Below are 22513 nucleotides of genomic sequence, written 5' to 3' on the forward strand. Positions count from 1 at the left end.
AAATAATGTTCTGCTGTGACTTTTCCAAACTGACATCTTGATGCTGGGATTATAAATGAAACCATTGTTCCAGCAAAGACCAAGACTAATAGAAAGCCTTTATTACCAGTCCATTGGCTAATTCTGCTTGTCTAACCCCTTCGGATGGACACAGTGTCAGAAAACATAGTCACAGAGGTCGCTTTGTGTGAGATTTGGCCTGCTGTGTGATTACATGGGGGCTCAAAGATATCTCAATGACAAGTGCTCTTTGACTAAAATTTGTAAAGTCATTTTCTTTCCCTAGGCCTTGGAGAAGAGTGATACAGTTTCTATGAGTGATATTTGCTTTGTGTCCTATCACCCTCCTATTCATTTTTTCCCCCTTCCAAGCAGGTAAACCTCTGCTTAAAGAAATTGTTTCTTCTGCTGAGCCTTGGTGCGGCTGACAGCTGTCACACACAAGGACTATACTTGAATACGTGTCTTTAGAACTAGACAGTCTTAAAGGGCTTTAATCTTTTGTCTTTACACATGCAGGGAGTGCCTGGGAGCCAGAGACCCTTACTGTGGCTGGGATAGCAAGCAGAAGCGATGCACTACCATTGAGGACAGCTCCAACATGAGCCTCTGGACCCAAAATATTACTGAGTGCCCAGTAAGTGGAAGCAGTGGAAACGTTTTGTATATACTGATTGATGTGTGTATGTGTTTGTATATACTGATTGATGTAAAGGGAGAAGGGAAGCGGGGTGTATGGCAGCCTGAAGAGGTTTGGCTGTTCTAATCTGACTCCAGCAGACCTGAGACCAAATCTATATGATATTGCAAAAAGATGGTGTTTTTTCCTGGTTCTGGTCTCCAAGAGATGCATATAGAAAATAAGTGTCTCCTCTTGAATCAGTTTGAGTTGACTCTCCATCTCCCTTCCCAGCCACCCACCCTTCTCTGATGGCAATATCCAGTTCCTGGCTGTGATCCCCAGAAGCTGGCTGGCTGACTATAATTCCTGCTGCTTGAACTGTACCTCCAAGATGGCTGGGAATGAAACAGCAGTCTTGTTAAATAAATTGAGGGTGGAGGAGAAATTGTCATTAATGCTCATTGTTATTATCTAATGTCAATTAGCATGGTAATACTGTTAAGTCCAGTAGATAGGGAGAGAGGACTGGATGGGTTATATCTTCAGTACGTTATTTCTGTCTGGAGGTGCTGGGGTGTTTATTCCCCTTATCTTCCTTACTCCAAAGATATTTTCCCAGGAAATATTAGTCATTACTTCAATCCATCCTCAGCTTGGCAGGCTTGAGTTTTTCACTGCTGGATTCAGAGGCTTGTGTGTTTATAACCCTCCTGTGCTGAACTGGGATGCAGTCCTTCTTGATTGCCCATGCTGTTATCTCATCCTGCTTAATGCCTGTGTCTGTTGATAGGTGTGTGAGGTGTTAATCCTCTAGTTTGAGCATGTCTGCTGTGGTGCATGCTAGGGAAGGAACTACTCCAGGTCATTGTTTCAAGGTCATAAAAATCCAGCACAGAATATTCAGGAGCTTTGGCTGTTCTTGGGGTACATTTTACATTTGTTTTAACATTCCATTGTAGATTATTTTCTGTGTAGATGCTCCTATTCTGTTACATATGTCAGCCTTGTGCTCTTTGACTGACAGGCTGCCAAGCTGTTTAAAATCCACATGCAAGTACTTCCTTTTTCTTTAACCCCTGCCACTCACTGGAACAAATTCACACTGACGTGGAGTGGGACGGCTCATTTAAACACCTGCATCAGCAATATCCAAGTATTTCCTTGTATTCAGTGCAGGACAAAAGTCATGGTCAACAGAAGCAAGAGTCTAGAACAGCATGTGCAGATGAGCACTGAAAGGGAAGGGGAATGTAATGACCCAATGCCAAACTTCATTCCTGCAAAAGACCTGTCTGTGAGTTTAGCTGGATGAGTTACTCTCATAAGAAGTCCTGGCTTTTCCCACCCTGCTTTTCTGGGCTGAGCACCAGGCACTCAGCTGTGCTGGTACAGCTGTATGTGAGATCACAGTCAAGTGTGAAATGGTGTAGATTAAAAGCACCCCTCCCAAATAAACTTTTCCTAACCCAGCTAATGTCAGTGAGTTCTTCTGCAGCCTAGCCCACAAACAGATGTCCTGGCACAGCTGAGAGACTGGCATTCAGCAACTTTTAAAGCCAGAACTGGCATATTTTTGAATTATATCCTACATGGGCCAGGCATTTGTGTGAGTCAACCACAACACTAACACAACTTGACTGCTGCTCTTGTGCAAACAGGCTTGTTCAGAGCTAGTCTGAACATCTTTGTACAGCACTACATTGTGCCACAGATCCCCACTCTCCAGCTTTAATATGAAGGGACTTTTAGATAGAGGCTTAATCATGCAGTGTAAACATAATACATGGGGTAATGGTCACTATATAGTATTACTAGATAACATGCAGAATTTCCTAAGGGTTACTGAGGTTGCATTCTCAACCATTGTAACATTAAGAAATGGTAGCACACAAATTCCACAAACTAAGCTGCTCTTCCATGTATGTGCCCTTACTTTACCAGGGAGCTCTGATACAGATTGCACGTGCTTTCTTGGGAGAAGGGAGTAAGGTGCACTTTGATTTTAGAAAAACAGATGCATCCTATTTTGTGGTATCTTACTGATGCCAACATGAGCCACCAGTAGGAAAGGAACTTTAGCTTTGACTAATAAACTATTAGCCAAGCTCATGTTGTCACTGTTGAGGATGGTGGGCAAGTCAGGAATTGAGTATTCCCAGTAAAGTGTACTGTCCTCCTAATCCTGAGCCAAACAATGATCTTCCTTCCAGGTGTTCAACCCAGTCCTACTTCGTGTTTCCAACAAACCCCTATCTTACTCATATTGCATCTGTTCCATGCTACTGTGGCAGTTTCCCCACTGTGTTTTTGGGTGTCTTGTACCCTGCTATCAATTCGTGTGGACTCAGCTGCTCAGAGCTGCAGTGCCCAGGGTGATCCTGCTCTGGCCCACACTGAAGCATCTCCAGTGCACAGAAGAGTCTTTGGGTGATGGGATTAAAATCTATGAATCTCTGAAAACTTAATTTTTCCGATGTCCCAGTGATTTTATACGCTGGACAGTTTTGAATGGCTTTTCACGGGAATTGCAAAAAGGTGTTACAAGGACATAAAGTTCAGCTCTTTGCTCTGAACACTAGTTTCTTTCAAGGAAAATATTGCTACTTATGGAGAGTCTTTTCCTCTAGATTTGATTTTATGAATGGTTTAAGTAGTTTGACTGAAACTTTGCAAGAACTTTCAGCTTTCATCAAACAGCTAACATGGAAACTTCCAGATTAAGTAATTAAAGCTTGGCAAAATTATAAGCAGTTCATATCTGAATCCCAAGATAAAGAACAGATGAATTGAAAGTACAAGGAATGCTTCCAATCTTACCTGTAATATCAGAATAAACATGGAAAATATCCTGGTAGCAGAGATTAGGAGTGGTCAGTCTGAATTTTTAGATGCTGCACTTGAGCTTTTTAGATTCTACAAGGAAGAAAAAAATGAGGCCTTTGGTGTGAGTATGGCAGTTTATAAAAGGCAAGAATTCTAGAAATGGCAATACTGGCAGGTGAGAGAAGGGCATTTGATCAGATGTGTTTTTAAAGATGTCCTCTCTGTCTGATAGGCACTGTGTAGGCTTCAAAGGATTTACCTTGTAAAGGTATTCCTGAAAAAGATCAGTGCATATGCGTTTTTATCCCACTTCCTAAGTTTACTCTTTTGAAGATATTTTTGTGGATTTAAAGATGGAATGATAATCCATATGTAATTTCTTAAGTATAAATCTTCCCACACTCACAGTGTGACATGTTTATAAATCTCAGCATTTTGGTTATGGTTGCTTATTTGTTTAATTTTTGGGTTGTTTCCCAGTATCACTTACGAGCCAATGATTATTTGCTAGTTTTTTATTTTTTTTAATTGATGCCACGGGCCATATCATCCCATTGATTTCAGAACAGAACTCCCTGCTGGAAGCAGCAAGGCTTTCTGGCTCAAAAATGAATAGAAATGATCCAATACTTCTAAGGCAGGAGGAAAAATTAGATAAAAATCTAGTGTTAAATATCTCAAAGTACTTATTTTGATTCCCCCCTTCCAACTTCTAGAAACCCAACTGTATTGATTTTTAAACAATGTTTAAAACAGCAAATTCAACAACAACAACAAAGCTCAGTGATCTCCTCTGTGGGCATCTTGCCTTGTAACCTTCCGCCCAGAGCAAATTTTTACAACTACATGATAATCTATTGCAAACAAAGGCTTACAGCAGATGCCTGAAACCCCCAGCTGCAGCCTGAGGAGTTGAGTATCAGATCTAAATTGCTTCCATGCCACTGCTGCATATTTTTGATGCTGCTCTAGATGGTTGAGACGGGAAGATGACAACCCACCAGAGGTACATTCAGAGTGTTTAACGTAGTGCCAGTCTTGGAGAGTAAGCACAGAGCAGCATGTTTCAGAGGATGAATGCTGGAAAGCACACTTCCCATGGCTGTGGTTGGCTCCTTGCATGACTGCTGAGCAAGCTCACAGCCCCTCCGTGCCTCGGTTTACTTGTCTGTAAAGCAGGGACAATCATTCCCCCTCTGGGGCAGCCCAGGGGACAGATCCTGCTGGCAGCAGAGCTCAGTGGAGCATGGCACTGTGGGGTTTGTCAGGGTAGCTGGCTCAGATCTGGGGCCAGGGCTGCTTGCCAGGGGCCCAGCCTCCTCCTGCCTTCACCCTTGGTTGTGTGCATCACTGAGGCCAAATGCAGTGTTGCCTTTGCCAGCAGCTTTACCAAAGCTGCTGAGCACCCCACCACCACATGGGTCACCCCACAGGCATGAGCTGCTTGCAGGCAGCCACCATCTGTGCCATCTGCCTGCAAGGCCGAGCACTTTGGGATGGGGGCATGGGGTGGGGAGCAGAAGTTCATCATGGTGCTGTGCTTTTACAGGGGAGTAGCTGTACGCAGGCAGGGCCAGCACCAATCCCTTTCTGCATGGTGTTTCTCAAGCCAGTAGCAGAAGGGATGCTAGGACAGGGGTGTTCAGGGAAGCTTTCAAGACATGGTCTTGGGCTGCAGGATTTTGCAGTAGTGGTGGAGTGGGCACAAGAAGGCAGTAGTGGCCAGGAGGGATTCCAGGAGAAGCAAGTAGCACACATCCTCTCCAGACAGCCTTGGGAGCAAGGGCCCCAGCAGCCTGGTCTCCCAGCCCACGGCTTAGGGCTCCCCTAGAAGCACTGGTTAAAACAGGGCGCAGGAGAGCAAGCTCTGACACTGTCTACTGGAAGGTTGTCATCAGCCCTGAAACAGTTCTGTTTCTCATGCTCTCGGTCTGCCAGGACTACTGTATTTTTCCTTCACTACAGTATGCAGGGAGCTGTCAAGTCCCAGCCTGTTCAAGGCTGTGCAGGCATGAAGCAAAGGGCAGAGGGAACAGATAGCAGTGTGGTCTGGTCTATAAATTGTCTTGAGATGAATTCTTACTCTTTAGGTGACTGTGTGATCCTCAGCATTAATGCTAGTCACCGTGATGTTTGTCACTTTTTTTTCTTCATCCACATGACCATTTAGGCTACACCTCAGTTTAGAAAGGGAAATAATTCTTACTGCAGGTTTGGCAGGGCCAAACTCAGTGAGTCCCCAGCCTCAACTGGTCACTATGGTTATATGAACACTAACTTGGAAAATACTCTGCAGGAAACCCTGCAGAGGCTGGAATATGATGGAGTGGGGTCAGTCAGTACTGGCCATGGTGTTGCTTGAAAGGCTGAATCTGTGCAGTGTGGAACAGGGAGCATGGTGGTTGTGTGGTGTGGCAGATGGTTGTTGCTCCTCGTGTGGTGCTGGCTGGGTCGGCTCAGTGCCTGTGTGCACATGTTAGGTATGCGGCGTGGAATTTGGAGGGTAAATATTGATGTGGCATTGTCTGAAAACAACCCTCTGTTTTGAATCTTGCTCGCAAGCACAGACAGCTTCCATCTAAGATGCATCCTAATCCCCCCGGCAGCTTTCTTTGGCATTTCTATTGTGGGCCTGTCTCCAGAAATGTAAACTTGCTATTAATGACTTTTTTTTTCCTCATAAAATTAGGTGAAAAACCTGACAACAAATGGAAGATTGGGGCCTTGGTCCCCATGGCAACTGTGTGAGCATTCAGATGGGGACAGCACAGGCTCCTGTATGTGTAGGTCACGTTCATGTGACAGCCCTCGTCCTCGCTGTGGAGGTCGCAGCTGTGAAGGGGCCAGGATTGAAGTTGCAAATTGTTCAAGGTACCTCAGTGTCTTTGTGCTTCTCAAGGGAGCAAGAGTTGTGTGTGTCGACAGCTTAGCTCCTTCCTTGTGAGCATGTCATTGTATCCCAGCCAATGTGAGGTGTGAGGTCCACCTTGAAGTCTGTGTAAAATGAAGAAACCTAAGGGCTCTGAGCAAAGGGCCCTCAGCCAAGGCTCTTGGAAGATGAGCACCCCAAATTACTGTACACCAAACTGTGCCTTGGTTTCCCTCAGCTGTACAGTGAGTAGTCACCCATCAGGAGGAGGTGAGTAAGGCAGAGATAGTTGTCAGCCAGCTGAACAGCAGACTAAAAAAATCAATAAGCTCATAATTTTTCAGGGCTTGGGTTCCAAGGCCACTTTACCAAAACCAAGCAGAGCTCCTTCAGAGCAACACTTGTAAGGACAGGGCTGAGCCTAGCTCCAGGCAAGGCTTGTTTGCCTTGTTCTGGAGTCTGTGACCTGTCTGCAGCACAGCCTGTCTGCTGCACAGGTGAGAGCAGCTCGTCATCCTCTGGCTCATCCTCTGGCAGCCAGCAGGAGGGTGCGGGAGGCGGCTGCCGGGACGGCGCTGGAACAACACACACAGCTCAGCTGGGGCCAAAGCACTGCCTGCCCACGGGAGCCTGAAGCTCAGCTTTGGCACTATGGAAGCTAAATGTCCTCCTGTAGGGTGCCCAAACATAGCCATGGTGTTTGTGTCCATGATGCCCCACCACCCTCAGACCACATCATGTCATGACTCAAGGGAAGATGATGCAGTAGTGTAAGCACTATTTAATCAGGGTGGGGGTTAGGGTTAGGGTTAGGGAAGATGATGCAGTAGTGTAAGCACTATTTAATCAGGGTGGGGGCAGCCAGGATTTTGGTAAATATTGGGTCAATATAGTTTTTATCTACTTTATCTTCTCCATAAACATTCATTCCATTAAGGACAGCTGCCTCTTGACTCATCCCTGGAGATCAGTGCTGGCCTTGGCACCAAAAATTCAGCAATACTCATGTTTTAATTGTCATCTCTCCTTCCAGTTATGGGTCGTGTTGCCCAAAAGGTGTGCAGTCATTCCTGCCCCTGTGCTGCCACCATGGGCTGAGTAAAAGCCTCTCCCAGGCAGGCTTTTTCTGTCAGTGACAAATGGAAAACATGCCAGTGGGATGGATTTCTCAGCACTGCTCTGATGGCAAAAGAGGCAGGAACAGCTTCTAAGAAAGGGATGAAAAACAGATTATTCAATCTTAAGACATACGAAAACAGCATGGTTTGAAAAATAGGGACATCTGGTCATCTTACATCCGCTTCAACCCTCAAATTTCCTTTAATTGACTTCATATGGCATTGAGATTTCTTTCTGCAAAGAGGGAGTAGGATGTTTAAAGATGAGTTCTGTTAAAAAGCTGGAGATCTGAAAGTGGAAGTTGTCTTTATTTTTGTTAAAAATCCTGAAACACAAATAGATGTTGAGAACTGTTGGGGTTTTGAGGATTTCTTTAGTAGAAATTACTTGCCCTTTTTGCAGCAGTAACAGCAACCTTCCATTTGATTTTTTTTTCATGATTTTACATATTATCATTCTTTTAGGTTAAAGAAGGGAGGTAGTAGGTAGTTTAAAACATAGCAAAATAATATGGAATAGTAGGTTTTTTTATATGAGTGGATTTCTTGTTCTTTGACCTTGTTTGGGGTGGGAGAAGGGAAGGAAGAGAGGGAGAGGGAGAAGGATAAGAGAACAAAAAGAGGAGGGAAAGATCTAACAGGGTTCTGAAATAAAGCTGCCAAGAACAGGCAAGAGTTGATAAAAAATACAAAAACTGTGAAGGGCAATGTGGGTTTTAACTTTCATTCTCTGCCCTGATTGGTGCTATGCCAGAAAATACTTCTTGCCAGCAGTGTTATTAGTTCAGTAAATGCTTTGAAAATTAACATCTGTTTTCAAGCTTAGCTTTCAAGAGTCAGAGAGCACCTGAGTTGTTTTTTGACTATACTTTTTAGAAAGGTTTTTCTTTTTTAAAAAAGCACACCCCAGGAAAGATATTTTTTGGCTTAAGGCACTGAAATGTCAAGATTAGGCAGTTTTATAAGACAGAGCATTACCACTGGCTCCATATGAAATGAAACCTGCAGCAGAAAGGATGAGATATGGTTCCTCCTCTCCTGCTTCAAGGTCCAGTGCTGCCAAATCAGAGGAAGGTGAGCTTTAATAGATGCAAGATTTTAAAGATTAAAATGTTGGCTTCTGTGTAAGCACATGTTTAGGCACCTGCACGTCCTCAGCCTCTCACAGGAGCTTTGCCAGTGTCTCCAGCGCTGAGGTGTGAACTAGGCAGTTTTACGTCACACTGGCTTCAGGCTGTGTTACCACTGTTCAGCAGAGATGTGATCACTCATTAAACCATGAAACTCGATCCTGCCTCTGAGCTCTTAATTGCCTCTGGTTTCTACAGATTTAAGGTCACACTGCAGTGACGTCTGCAAGCGGCCATGAAAGCTAGAAGCAATTATTGTTATTTTTAATGAAATTTGAGATTTCCACTTAATACGATTCAATGCTGAAGGCTTTAGGAAAGCACAAAATATTATGAGGTTTGTGATGAAAACATGGGAGCTGGCAGTGGTGTTGCTGTAAAAGATTCAAAGCATCAGTATCTACGGAATTAGCAGAGGGTAGGTTTTTTCACATCCTTCAGCACAACTGGCATTCATGATCCTCAAAACCAGAACTCTTGTGCAGAAGAGTTCAGGACATACAACTTTGGGATCAGCCATTGGGTCAGAAGAGCAGGGTTATGATACATGGGGAAAATGATGGAGAATAGTCACTGAAAATTACACTAACCACACTATTGCCTAGTAAATTCTAGGAGACATTTTCAAAATCATTCAGCATTGGCTTAGTTGTCTTCCTTTCCAATTCTTAGAGACTTCAAAAGGGAAGAAAGTTAGGCCACTTTTGAAACTCCCTTTTAAAAAACTCCCCCAATACAAAGACTGGTTGAAATGAATGATCTATTCTCCCCTGAGTTCAACACTTCTCCCATACTCTGTTCTCTCTCACCCTTTTTGCTAGAAATGGCGCTTGGACATCGTGGTCTTCCTGGGCCCCATGCAGCACCTCCTGTGGGATCGGCTTCCAGGTCCGGCAGCGCTCCTGCAGCAATCCCGCGCCACGGTATGGGGGCAGGGTCTGCGTTGGACAGAGCAGGGAGGAAAGGTAAGGGTTCATGATGGTGTGTGCTCATTCCTGTGGCTGCAGTGTTGGCAGCTGGAAGTGGTGGCTGGGAAGGCAGATTGAGGCTGTGGGCTCAACGTGCAGAGCGGAAGCAGTCCTGGAGCCTGGGAGGGATGCGGCTGCGTATGTGCATGGACAACCTCTTTCAGTGAGCCTGTGAACATCAGACACCTCACAGCTGCCCTCACTCCCAAGCAGGACCCTTCAGACCTCTGCAAGTATTCCTGTCCCACACAGAGGGCTGACCTCCTCCCCAAAGGGAGAAGCTGTGCCTATTGTTGGCACTGTAGAGTTTATGGACACAGTTACTCCTTTCTGATTCATCTCTAGAGTGGCAGCTGAATATGTGCAGCTTTCACTGCCAGTTGCACCATTTCCAAGTCTCTATTACTTGTGCTGATGCTCCAAAAGCAGTTCAAGGCAAAATACAGCTTAACTCACAGATTCAGGCTTGAGTTTTTGCAGGGTATGTTATCAGAAAAACATCTTTTCCCCCCTCTAAACTATGAAAATTTCACACAAAATTACTAAAAACGTAATGCTTTCTGAACCTACAGAGCCATCTGAACTATAGCCCTTCTTCAAGCTTGGCCCCTCATGAAATACATGCTTCAAGGCACCCCAACTTCCTTCCAGGCCTGACATTTCATTAAAGGCCACCTCTACTTGGCAATAGGCTGTTGCTTGTCCCTTGAGTGGTCACTAAGACATATATCTCTGCATTTCTCAGAATAAAAAGAGCAATTCATTTAACTTCCATATTTCAAGACATTTTAATGTTTGGTTGGATTTGTGTCCATTCACAATGTTCCTTTTTGGGTTTAAAGACTACCTCTGAGTCAGTTGCAGTTCTGTGTGATTAAATTTGAGAACAATATTGATTTAAAAGATGAACAAAATCACAGTTACTTTTGACACACAACATGAAATAGCATTCACCTGCTTTTAGATGCATATAGGATCCAGTTGCAAACTCTAGCTTTTTCGGGCTGAGGCAGCAGTAAAAGCCAGATTGTGTGAAAAGAACATTGTGAGGTATTTAGTACCTGCCAGTAGTGACAGATCAGTGTTGAGTTGTCCTCCCACCAGTCATCCCATTTAGAATATTTGCTATCCACTCTTTCTTTGTGACATTTGGGCATCAGTTTATGAGCTCTTTTGTGGACTCAGTGTTTGTGGAAAAGTTCTGAGACAGAGCACTTCAGAAAACCTGATCTTGACCATTTACTCCAACCATGTCACTGAGCTCAGCCTGATTAATCACTCCCATTTGGTACGAAGGCTACATTTCTCTCCATGGACAGGAATATTGCTAATCTGATGTTGTGTCAGCCACTGCTGACTCTCTGTGCATGCATCAGTTGTGCCCAAATGCAGTGTGCAGTCTTGCGTCCCACACCGTTTCCTCCTTTGGATGTGCTGACATGGAGTTTTTTAAACAATGCACTTTCTTCTTTCAGGTTCTGTAATGAGAACAGTCCATGTCCATTACCGATTTTTTGGTCTTCATGGGGACCCTGGAATAAATGTAGCGTGAATTGTGGTGGAGGGATTCATTCAAGGCAGAGGTCCTGTGAAAATGGAAACACATGTCCAGGCTGTGCTGTGGTATGTATTATTTATTGACATTGCATGAGGGGTACCTATTGACAGTAGCATTGAGGAATGGGGTATTTAGCTTCTCTCTCCATTGTGGTTTTATTTCTCAAGCAAGAAGAAAATGCTATCCTCAGTTTTTGCTGCAGAGGATGCTGAAATGAACTCGGAAACAGAGGGGTGACAGATTTAGGGACAGACTGGTGTACAGAGTACTTCCTTAGGCCTCTGTAGGCTGATATCAAGTCCTTTACCTGAAAGCTCTGGACATGTTCTCTTCTTCTGTCCCACTCCCAGGGATGATCCTGTTGAGTCAAGGAGGCCACACACATCAAAAATGAGTTGCACTGTCACACTTGAGTAAACAAAAGGTCCAACACCCCATTTGCTCTCTTTACTTTCCCACTGCTGTTCCAGCAGCTATTTCCTGCATCCATTTTAATTGGTTGTGTGGGGCTTCATTTCAGTGTAAGCAGATTTGCTCTGGAACCTCAGATTTCTTACCAAGATATTTGGCATTTACACTAGAATCATGAAGTCCTGAAGCATTACATTTCTTCTCCTCTGCCAGAAGAGAGTTTTTTATTTAGTTTATTTAAATCAAGAACACAAATGTTCGTCACTGGAATTCCTCCCATTAGTGATGAGAATTGTAAAACCCTCAAACCCCCCCATTCCCAGCCAGCCAGAATACTGTCTATGCTCAATGGCTGCTCTAGACCAAGGATGGCAAATGGTTCATAACCTTCACTAGAGAGTTTGAAAAGCCAACCAAACAAAAATAGCTGTAAAAAGATCTACTCTAAACCCTACTATTAAAAATGAAATTATAAACTTTCAAGGAATGAACCTTGCTGACATTTTGTCCTCTTGAGGCTTCTCTAGACTGACCTGAGAAGAGTATCTCAGGGTCAGAGCAGAAAACTTGTTTGTTGTTATTATTATCTCTTGCCTGAATTATTCTCCTGCTGATAATGAACCAAGCTGTTGAAGCCCCACAGGACTTTGAGTCAGCAAAGAAACACAAACCTGAGGGAGACATAAAAATAGCAAGCACAGTTTACCCTTGAGGTCCACCTATGTAGCACACTGCCTCTATAATCACCACATTTTGTGCTGTGCCCAGCACTGACTTGTTCCTGTGAGGTCAGATAAGGTGGATGGGGATTGTTTGAGATCTAGAGAGTACCCTCGTTGTTTTCTGAAGTGTAAATAAGCCTCTGCCAGTTAGGCTGCTGCTGTTTAATAAGTAAGGAGGGAGTGGTTTTCCTTCGTGGCAGGAATACAAGACATGCAACCCAGAGAGCTGCCCAGAGGTGCGCAGGAACACACCCTGGACCCCGTGGATGCCTGTCAACATCACCCAGAACGGCGCGCGCCAGGAGCAGCGCTTCCGCTACACGTGCCGGGCCCAGCTGTCAGACCCCCACGAGCTGCAGTTCGGGAGGAAGAAAACTGAGAGTCGCTTCTGCCCCAACGATGGCTCCGCAGTGTGTGACACTGACTGTACGTCCTGCCAGCTCGGAGGGACCCTGGGGCAGGCCTAGGTGGGGTGGTGGAAGGGGGATGTCTCGGAACAAGCCCCTGACTGTGGCTGCAGTAGCGGCAACATGTACGGCTGGTGTCACTGCCGAGTGGCAGGGATGGGGAGAGCCCCATGACACAGATACAGAGTCGTGAGCTCTGTGCTTATGGCAGTGTATAGATTTGTTATTGCTCCTGCTAGGCTGCCCCAGAGATAGCAGGCGAGTAATGGGGGTCTAAAGAAGAGAAGAGCTGTTTTCAGGACAGTGTGTCTTTTCTTTCTGCCCTTGCGCGCTGTCTCTCAGGTTGTTCCCTGCAGGACTGCTGTGATGCAAGGCAGCGTCTTGAGGGCACAGCCTGGACTGCCACAATTTGCTGCCCAGGGAGGTGATTTGTCAAGGTTACCAGCAGACTCAGTTTGTATGTGTACAAATTTCTTTTTCTGTCTAGTTTAGCTGTAGCTCTGGGAAAAAAAAAAACCTCTTGCCAAGGGCTTTCAGCAGAAACTGTTCTGCAGGGCATATAGATCCTGATTTTATTCATGAGCTGAACACCTTTTTAAACACCCAACAAATGATTAATTTGTGATCTTAGGGCATTTTGTTTGTTTTCCTTGAAGCTCTTGTTGATGACCTCCTCAAGACTGGTAAGACCTCTGCACGGATTATCAATGGGGGCTGGTCCTTTTGGGGGGCCTGGTCTTCCTGCTCCAGGGATTGTGAGCTGGGCTTTAGGATCAGGAAGAGAACATGCACAAACCCTGAACCTAAAAATGGTGGCTTGCCCTGTGTGGGGTCAGCGATGGAGTACCAAGACTGCAATCCTCACCCCTGCCCAGGTAAACATGATCATCTTCCTGCATGAAATTCAGAGGTGTTTTCCTAAATCTTAATGGTAGAGCAACAACTACAACCACAAAATCAGTATTTCTAAGCTGCCTTTTTTTTCTTTTCCTTTTTTTTTTTTTTAATTTGGGGGATTTTGCCTTATGTTTTTTAAAGCTATTTAATGACCCACGTATGTTATCTTTAGTGCTGACTTAGGTTTCACCTCGGCTCAGAGGGTAACACAGCCACATCCTCTAGAGGAAGTAGTATGGTGGCTTGTAGCAATCCTTTGCTTCAGGAAGGTTTGATGCTCCATCCAGTGGAGGGCATCATGGTGCATCTGCTCCATGAAAAGAAGGCAGGCTTAATAAATGTGGCTTAATACTGTATAGAGATGCTTGATGTGGCGGTTCTACTTGTGAACACTTATTTCTTCCCCCTCTCCTGCTTTCGTATTGTTCTTGCGATGGGCATCTACTCTTGACATCAGTTACCATTTCCTGCACAGCCAGCAGGGAGTATTCTTGCCTGGTTTCCTGGTTTTCGAGTTTGTCCTCATGTTTATGTTGCACTCCTGGTCCAGAATAGTAGTAATAGACCATTGACTACTGTATTCTCTCTCACTTATCATTTTCCTTGCTCTGTAATAACTTTCTAAAGTAAATTTAAGTGATCTTACACAAATTACCTTGCCTCTTTGCAGCTCCAGCAATTATCTACCTCTGGCAATATAGTTTGTGGCCTACACTTGAAAATGCTCTATTATAGTAGTACTATTATGATTCTAAAATTCAATACAAAGATAAAATTCAAATGCAGATATGATCAGAATGTGCAGCAAGAGTACAACAGGAGTGTCAAATATTGCACTCTATGGCCTATAAAAAGGAAATAACTCTAGCACTATAAAGGCAGCTATTAGTACTATTTTGGAAGCTCTCAGTGGCTTTTTCACTAATGTCTGTGCCTTTTTTCTGTGCTGTTTTCTCCCCTTGGACACTCTGATGTTTTACAATCTGTTCTGAGTGCATGATTACTATTTCTCTGTGTCTCCCTCCTTCCCTGCCTCACTCAATGTGTATACACAAATCCTGGGTTTATTTTGCTCTAAGTCATCAGGTTATTATCTTCTGAATTAGTGGCATGTGGACCTGCAAACCAGGCAGTTTAGTGGGTGGGGGGTGGGGGATTCAGGGATCTTACGTCCCTCCCTAGTTTTATTATTAACCTCTTATGGGGTTATGCTTAGATCATAGAGTAGTTTGGGTTGGAAGGGACCTTTAAAGGTCACCTAGTTCAATGTCCCTGCAATGAGCAGGGTAAATAAATAAAACCTCTGAGCCGCTGTTTCCTGAAGGCTGGAACTAGAGGACTTGGGCCTCCCACAGAAAGGTGCCATATAAGCTCAACTTTGGTGCTACAGCGCTGTTTTCCCCAAGTAAATCAGCTGTTGCTATGAAGTTTCAGGAGATGACGTAGCAGTCACTGCAGTAGCAGTAATAGCAGTAGTAGTAGTAATAGTAGTAGCAATAATAATAATAATAACAATAATAATAACAACAATGCTGTTTTATAAAAAGGAAAGGAATAGAATGGAGTAGAATATTTCAGTAAATATTAATGACTACAACAAAGAATAGTTTCTAGTTTTGGCACTTTATGATGCAGAGTCTTTTTCTGCATAGATTTCATTCTGCATCTACAGAGTGTAGTGGATTTGTACCCTCTCTTGATGTGAAGTTCTTGTTGTCAGGCCCAAATGTCCTGGGGTGCAGGACACTGCTAGCTAGTGTGGGCAGGGTGGATGTGCAAGGTGAGACACTGGGGATCTCCAGCTTTGTCACAGTAAGAGGAGTAACCAATGGCCTCTACCTGTCTGTGCTTGCTTTTCAATATCCTCCAGTGAAAGGCTCCTGGTCTTGCTGGACTCCCTGGTCTCACTGCTCAGCCACCTGTGGGGGTGGGCACTACCAGCGCACACGGACCTGCACCAACCCAGCTCCGTCCAGCGGGGAGGACATCTGCATCGGGCTGCACACGGAGGAGGCGCTCTGCAACACGCACCCCTGCCAAGGTAGCTGCTCCTCATCCCCGCTCCAGCTGGCTTCCAGGCTGGTGGGAGCAAGGCACAGCTGCAAAATGTTTACAATACAAATCAGAAACACCACCAGTTACAAGTTTTTTTTGTCATTTATTCGATGTCTGGTGAGCCAGGGGATAAGGAGACATCCCAGCATTAACTGCAGTGAAACCCCTTCTCTTTGCATGTTCACTGGTCCTTGCTCAGGTATTCCGGTGCAGGTCAAGCAGAATTTTGCTAATGGTTGATCCCTTTCAAGTAACAGAAAAAGCAGAAGCTTGGTTCTTCAATGTGGAAGTTGACCTGACAAACAAAAGGAGTTATGAGGCAGCAATCTGTACAGCTGCTGAAGGACAGTCTTTCCTTTTTGTTTCACAGGCAACAGATCAGCATGTGCTACAACTCAGAGGATAGGGTTTAGATTTGTGCTGGTTTTGAACTACCTTTGTGTATTTCTGATCCAGTGTAGGCTGACTCCTGTCCTTAGGAACCTCAGCAAAACTCTGTGAGTGCTCCACTTTGTGCTGGCTGCTTGAGGTATGTTTGGGAGGCCACATCAAAGCTTGGAGGTCTGGGTGCAACGTTGCCCCACCCCGCTCAAAGACATACAAGGATATATATCAGAGAACTGATATGCTTTTAAGACAGCTTTGTTCTGTGCAGTGCTCCACCAAGGCTTAGTTTAGTCCACATTAAGAGAACTACAACCTGACAAGTAGGGTGTGATGCTTGCACTGAGAAAATTAAATCTACTAAGGACCTATGGAATAGATGTGTGAGAGAGGCTCAGGCCAGGATCTAGGATCCTTCAGCATGGGAGAAGTCTGGTATCTACAAAGCATCCTTTTCCTTCTTGGTGACGCTGTGTGTGTGTTTTCCTGACCCTGGATTTCAGGTGGCTGGTCAGAGTGGTCAGAGTGGAGCCTGTGCAATGAAGAGGGCATCCAGTACCGCAGCCGCTACTGCGAGGTGCACAGCCCGGACTCTTCCCAGTGCGTCGGAAACAGCACTCAGTACCAGGAGTGCCTGTACAATGAAATTCCTGGTATGTACCGTGTCATCCAGGAGGACAGGGTGGGCCACTTCGGGAAAGCAGCTCATGCCTGGACTGTCAAATTAGGCTGAGATTTTCTCTATTAAAAATTGGGCTTGGATGCTTCTAGAAAAACAAGGAAATAGATAAACGTTATAAATTCCCTTGTGGCAGGCACAGGATAAATGGCTTTCCCTTAAGCAGCTTAACATTTCTTTTAAACAGAATTACCTTGATCCATAACGAATAACTAGTATTGCTTCACCTCAGCTGAAGCTTTTAAACTTGTATGGTTTGTCTTATGCTGGGCTATAAAAATTGTCTCTGTTCTCAATATGCATATGGGCAACAGAAGGTGGTTGACATTAGGTATCCAAAAAGCATCCCAAAAAAGATAAGAATTAAGGTGAGGCAGATGAAGAAAATTTGGGTATGAAGGTGGGAGATTAATCCAGGGTCTAACAGAGAAACACTGTTGATGGACAGATGGTCATCAGCATATTCCACCCTGTGCTTTCTGGAAATTGAATCTCTCAGGCAAATATCTGATATGGGTCTAGACTGAATAATGCCTTTCCACGTGTTCTTCTTTTTGGATTACAGCGCACTGACTTAAAAATCTGAAATCTCTAGGCAATGGTATTCTTTTTCATGGTTTTTTCAGCTAACATCTTTTCCCTAAATTGAAGAAGCTAAGGAGTGATCAGGTAACAGTACTGAAATTATAAGATCTTTGGAGAGGTTTTGCTGCATGTGTTTCAAACCATGAGCTTATAATTCAATTCAGAGAGACTCTCATCTTGCTGCAGACCATATTGCTGCAGAGCACCTTCTTGTGTCTGAAACACAAAGGGTTTAATTACTTGAAGAAGTAAAGGGATGGCAAAATGATAACTTTCTCCAATCTTCTTTTTGTTTAGTGATCCTGCCAGCCTCCAGCATGGTCGAGAGCACAAACTGTGGAGGTAGGTTACCACTAACTATATATCTTATTTTTATCTTAACCTGACTTCTTTTCTCCCTGTGCAGTATCAACCAAACCATTAATCTGTTCAGCTCATATCCCACTGATAGCCTTAATTCCACTGGAGTCTTGCTGTCTGAGTCAGACTGGAGGAATGTATCTCATGTCCACTTGTCAGGTCCAAGACTTTTATTTATTTGGAAGTTTGGGTTGGCCACTGAGGGTCATTAATTACCAGAGAGCAATTGCTTGTGTCTCTCTACCTCCAGGGTAAATGGTTCGGGTGGAAGAAAGGGTTATTCCCCATTCACCACTGTAAGCCTCCAGCTGTTTGGAGGCAGGTGTTTTTAAATAACCTATAAAGATTTCAGCGAACAGGGTCTCTTAGAGAGATCCTTTGCTGATAGAGGATGAGATTAGAGGTTTATACTTGTCCTCCAAGCACTTCTTTTCATTCAAGTTCTCACCTCTCACAGAAACTGTGTCTCCTTTCTGCATGTAACTTGGAAAGGTCCAGCCATTAGTGTCACTCACTGCCCTGGGAGCCCCTATGATAAAAATGCAGACTGAAGAAAATGGCAGGTTCCTTTAACATTTTAAAATGCTAGTTTCACACTAATGGCTATGCCAATTCCTGCTAGTGTCACATCCCTGCTTTCCTGAAATCTAGATGATCTCCAGGCTGCCAAAATCTCTTCTCCCTGTAGAGATCATGGCAAAAACAGGCACTCCACCTGTGGCATGGAAATGTGGCTTCTCAGTTTGCAACTGAGGGCAATCAATGGAATTCAGATTTGAGCCTCTGCAATGTAACATTTGGCTTCCTGGATCACTCCTTCTCCCTCAGAGGTTGCAATGGTTCTGCTTTGATTCCAGGACCCCTTGCTATAGCTTGCACTCTACTGTTATGCACTGTACCCACATTTCCTTCTTTTTCCACCACCACTGTATTTGCTGTTGCTATCTACATTTTGCCATAGTTAATATTATTTATTAATGTAGTGTTCTACAATATTTGGCAAAGAAGCCAATCAATAGAAATTCTGTTGATGCATTTCAGAAAATCTATATTTTCAAAGTGATGAACCAGAAAGCTTTCCCCTGGGGACTCACATGCTGCAAACAAAATAATATTATTTTTTTCCCCCTAAGATACAGCCAAAACTCATTTGAAAAATCAGATGGGTGTTTCAAAGGTGAGAGTGAAATAAGAGAGAGCTTTATGTTGTGACTTGCAAATGTGGCAGTGAAATGAAACATTCGCTGCAATATAAGCAAAGCTGGGCAGGAGGAGAATGTGGCAGCATGTCGTGTGGCTTTACTGAACACAGTTGCATATTCTATGTTTTAGGTCTCGTGAGTGATGCAAAACAGGCAGCAGTTTTTAGAAAGAAAATTTATTTTTGAAAAAGTCTTGTGACATTTAGTAGGAAATTATATTTCTGCTGGGGTTTGTTGGACCATCATACAAAACAATAGAAAATGGTAATCTTGCAATGGAATTTTATAATATGGTTTGAAAAATAAATGTAGCTCATCAGTCTAATAAATTCTGTATGGTCCGTATTGTAATTATGATTGAAGTGCATTACTTTGCTGTAGAACTCTATTGGTTTTGTTCTTTTTAAAATCAGAAGGATATTTTTTAACTAGAGATTAGACAAGAGCCACTGACTAATGGCAGAATCTGCTATTTGAAAAGCATATCACTTAAAATATAAGATGGCACCAAAAAATCTCCACACCGTGATCAGACTAAGAATGAGCCTCATTTAAAGCCACTCTCTGAGCAGCCCCATTTCTCTGCACACAGTCAAGTCAACACAGCAGTCTGTCCAAATGAATTGGCTTTTTAAGTGTTACAGGAAATTTACCACTGCAGTCGCCACTGCCCCGGGGACAGCTGCCCTGGGGCCAGCATTCAGGGGGTCCCCTCGGGCTCTAGGGCCTCTGTCCTTCCTGTTTGAAAGATGGCAGAGGAAAGGCAGAAGCATTTGGAGTCAAATAGCTGATTCTTTTCTGTATAGTCCCCCCTGCACATAGCAAAATACAACAGGGTCATAAGGTTTTGCCATCCCATAATGCCTCTGGTTGCTTTGATAACTTGGGGGCTCTAATGGTCGTTACTGTTGGTTCTGTTGTCAGAGATCTGGTGGTGGTGGTGGGTTTTACTGTGGGGTGTGAGACTCAGTGAGGTGAGGAGGGAATGAGTTTGACTTCCCCCACCAGTCAGAGCTGTGAGTCAGGTACTTGCCAGTGTGTGGGATGCCCAGCTACAGCTCCTTCCAGAGGTCAGTGCTGGCCTTGAAGGGTCCACATGGAGAGATCTCTGCAGGAGACTTTTATAGTCCAAGAGCTTTTCAAGTATTTGCACTGTAGCTACCCTGCCGGCACCTGCCTGCAACTGATTTCCTATCTCTGCAATTTGCCAAGAAAGCCATCAAAGAAGTGTTTTTCAAGCACTGTCCCCCTTTCCTTTGTCCGCTTTATCTTTCCTGTTCTCCAGAGGAGCCCTATTTCACTGCTAGCAGTACAAATACACCTCAGGGGTAGCCCAGACACAACCAAGGCAGTGCCATCCCATGAATAAGCAAGAATGCTGAGCACACTTGGATTACAAGGGGGAAGAATGTGTATCTCCTCCACCCCACACAGTCCCATAGGCATTTTGGACAGCCGACAAAAAGTGCTTTTCCCTCCCTTCCTTCCCCTTCAGAGAAACACTGAGCATTTTTATCCCCTTATTTCCATGACACGCACATGCTTTGGAATCCATTAATGTGCATTGTTTGTATGGCTCATTTCTTTAGCTGTCAGCTTAACATAATGTTTAGTTTCAATATCAATAGAGGGGAGAGAAGAGAGACATGGAGGGAGCTTTGAGAAAACAATGCATGAACCTGTTAAACTGCACAAGGCAGAGCTGCAATGGGGAGACCGATTTGCAGGGAGATTATGTCAGTTTATGTTAGAACGTAAGACTCTGGCTTCAACAGCTTATTAATGTTGATCCCGAGATGTCACTGCTCTGATTTGCACCTGTGGTCTTGTCAGGGGAGGGAAAAGGACTGTTCTTTAAAAATAGCATCTCTTGTCATTTCCCTTGCAGGTTTTAGTCTCATCCATCTGATTGCCACTGGGGTCTCCTGTTTCTTCGGCTCCAGCCTGTTAACGTTTGTGATTTACGTGTATTGCCAGCGCTGCCAGAGGCAGTCCCAGGAGTCCACTGTTATCCACCCAACCACTCCCAACCATCTCCATTACAAGGGCAACACAACCCCCAAGAATGAGAAGTACACCCCTATGGAGTTCAAGGTAGGGTACTTGAGAAGAAATACCACAAACAGCTTGATACTGCCTAAATAAATTCTGTATTCATGTCACGTTTGGAACTGGGTAGGTCTGTGTTTCTGTGCCCAGCTGATGGCATTATACATGGGGTTGAAAGGGCATTTAGCTGTGCTGTCACAAAGGGGTTAAAAAGCCTCATTACTGCAGTGGGATTTTGTTCTGTTTCACAGTCCTGATGAATGCCAGTCTGGCAAGTACATACCAAGATACTCCAGCCCATTCTGACTATTGAATGTATACAAATTGTCCTCTGAAAAAATCAGTAAGAGCTCAGTTCAGTGCATTGTTAGTGCATGGTAAGAGGAAATGGAGGGGAGGAAGAATAAAAATGGAAACTTCATTGCACAAATAGCTGGGAAAATGTGCATTGGTAGGATGAGATTTTGGAAATTCTTTGGTGACTGCCAAATTGGAGTGAATGAGAAAGCAAAGAGGGTTTTGCCCCTCTCTATCAGTACTGGACAGAAACTTACCCCAGGCAGCTGTGCAGAATTCAGTGATAGTGGCAGAGTGGGGAGCTGAAGCCTGTAGGAGATGAGTGCTGAAGTGGCATGTGTTGTTGGCATGTCGCTCGCTAAAGTGAGCGTGGCCCATTATCAGAGCAGATAGGACCCAGGGTGCTGCAGACAATACCCTGAGACTGGATCTGAGCATCAGCCTCCTGGTGAAGCGTGGGATCAGAGCAGTGAGCAGTGGCAAGGGTGGAGGGGCTTCATGTTACCACAGGAGGAACAGCCTGCCTAGGGTCACTTGAACAGTGTGGAGCATTGTTTGGGACAGGAACACAAGCCAGAAGGAAGCCCTGCAGCTGCTTGTTCCTTCGTACAGCTACATGCTGTTGACATTTTGATTGTCTGCCTCTGCTGGTCTGGCCCAGCTTCTCACTGAGACCCAACAATAAGATCAGTGGTGGGACTGTTGCCACAGTCTAAACTCCCTGAGTGTTGAGGACTGTTTCTAAGTGGGAGTTGTGTAATCCTGGGCACAATATGACTCCTGATACATGGCTATGATTTGCAGTGTGAATGCATATCAGAAATAAGAGTTTGCATCAAATAATTTGAGAAGGGTCAGTGTTGTTTTGCTGTTTTAAAGGAAAACAGTTTGAGCTGGAAAATAACTGACCTGTGTGGTAATAAGAATGTGGTGAAATCCTTCTTGGGCACTGCAGCCTCTCTTATAAATGCAGTCTCAAAAACACATTTGCTAGCAAGCTTAAGGCTACAGTTGCATACAGTTTAATAAGAGTCCGGCATCATAATGCAAGTCAGCATAGATTTGTGGAAAGTAAATCATGTCAAGCAAATTGGATTCCTTTTTTAAATTAAATAAATATTGATCTAGATAGGAGGGAAGCAGCAGACATATCGGGATTTTCAGAGACTTTTAACAAAGTTTCACGGGATGCATTATTCTACACACTCTGCATATACAGGTTCAGTAATAAATTATTAAGACAGTAAAGAGCAGGGACTTGATCTTGGAAGCATCAAACTTCCAAGTAATCCTTTCAGTTATGGGAGTTGCTGTGATAAAGTCAATAGGAAGACCCAGATTAAAAAGGCTTGCAGAAATAAAGAAATGAGCAAGAGT

The 22513-nt window shown here is 44.2% G+C and overlaps 1 protein-coding gene across 1 annotated transcript in view; it reads left to right on the plus strand.

Moving 5' to 3' along the window:
- SEMA5B (semaphorin 5B) overlaps window positions 1–22513 on the plus strand; it is a 128295-nt gene that overhangs the window by 90387 nt on the left and 15395 nt on the right. Inside the window, exons 11-20 of the mRNA XM_041473521.1 lie at window positions 520–637; window positions 6135–6316; window positions 9384–9527; window positions 11006–11153; window positions 12422–12647; window positions 13285–13503; window positions 15396–15566; window positions 16468–16617; window positions 17526–17570; window positions 20679–20884. Of these exons, the coding sequence (XP_041329455.1) occupies window positions 520–637; window positions 6135–6316; window positions 9384–9527; window positions 11006–11153; window positions 12422–12647; window positions 13285–13503; window positions 15396–15566; window positions 16468–16617; window positions 17526–17570; window positions 20679–20884 (1609 nt within the window). The remainder of the gene's footprint in view (window positions 1–519; window positions 638–6134; window positions 6317–9383; window positions 9528–11005; window positions 11154–12421; window positions 12648–13284; window positions 13504–15395; window positions 15567–16467; window positions 16618–17525; window positions 17571–20678; window positions 20885–22513) is intronic.

This window comes from Pyrgilauda ruficollis, unplaced genomic scaffold (assembly GCF_017590135.1).
Source record: "Pyrgilauda ruficollis isolate IOZ18807 unplaced genomic scaffold, ASM1759013v1 scaffold3, whole genome shotgun sequence".
NCBI lineage: Eukaryota > Metazoa > Chordata > Aves > Passeriformes > Passeridae > Pyrgilauda > Pyrgilauda ruficollis.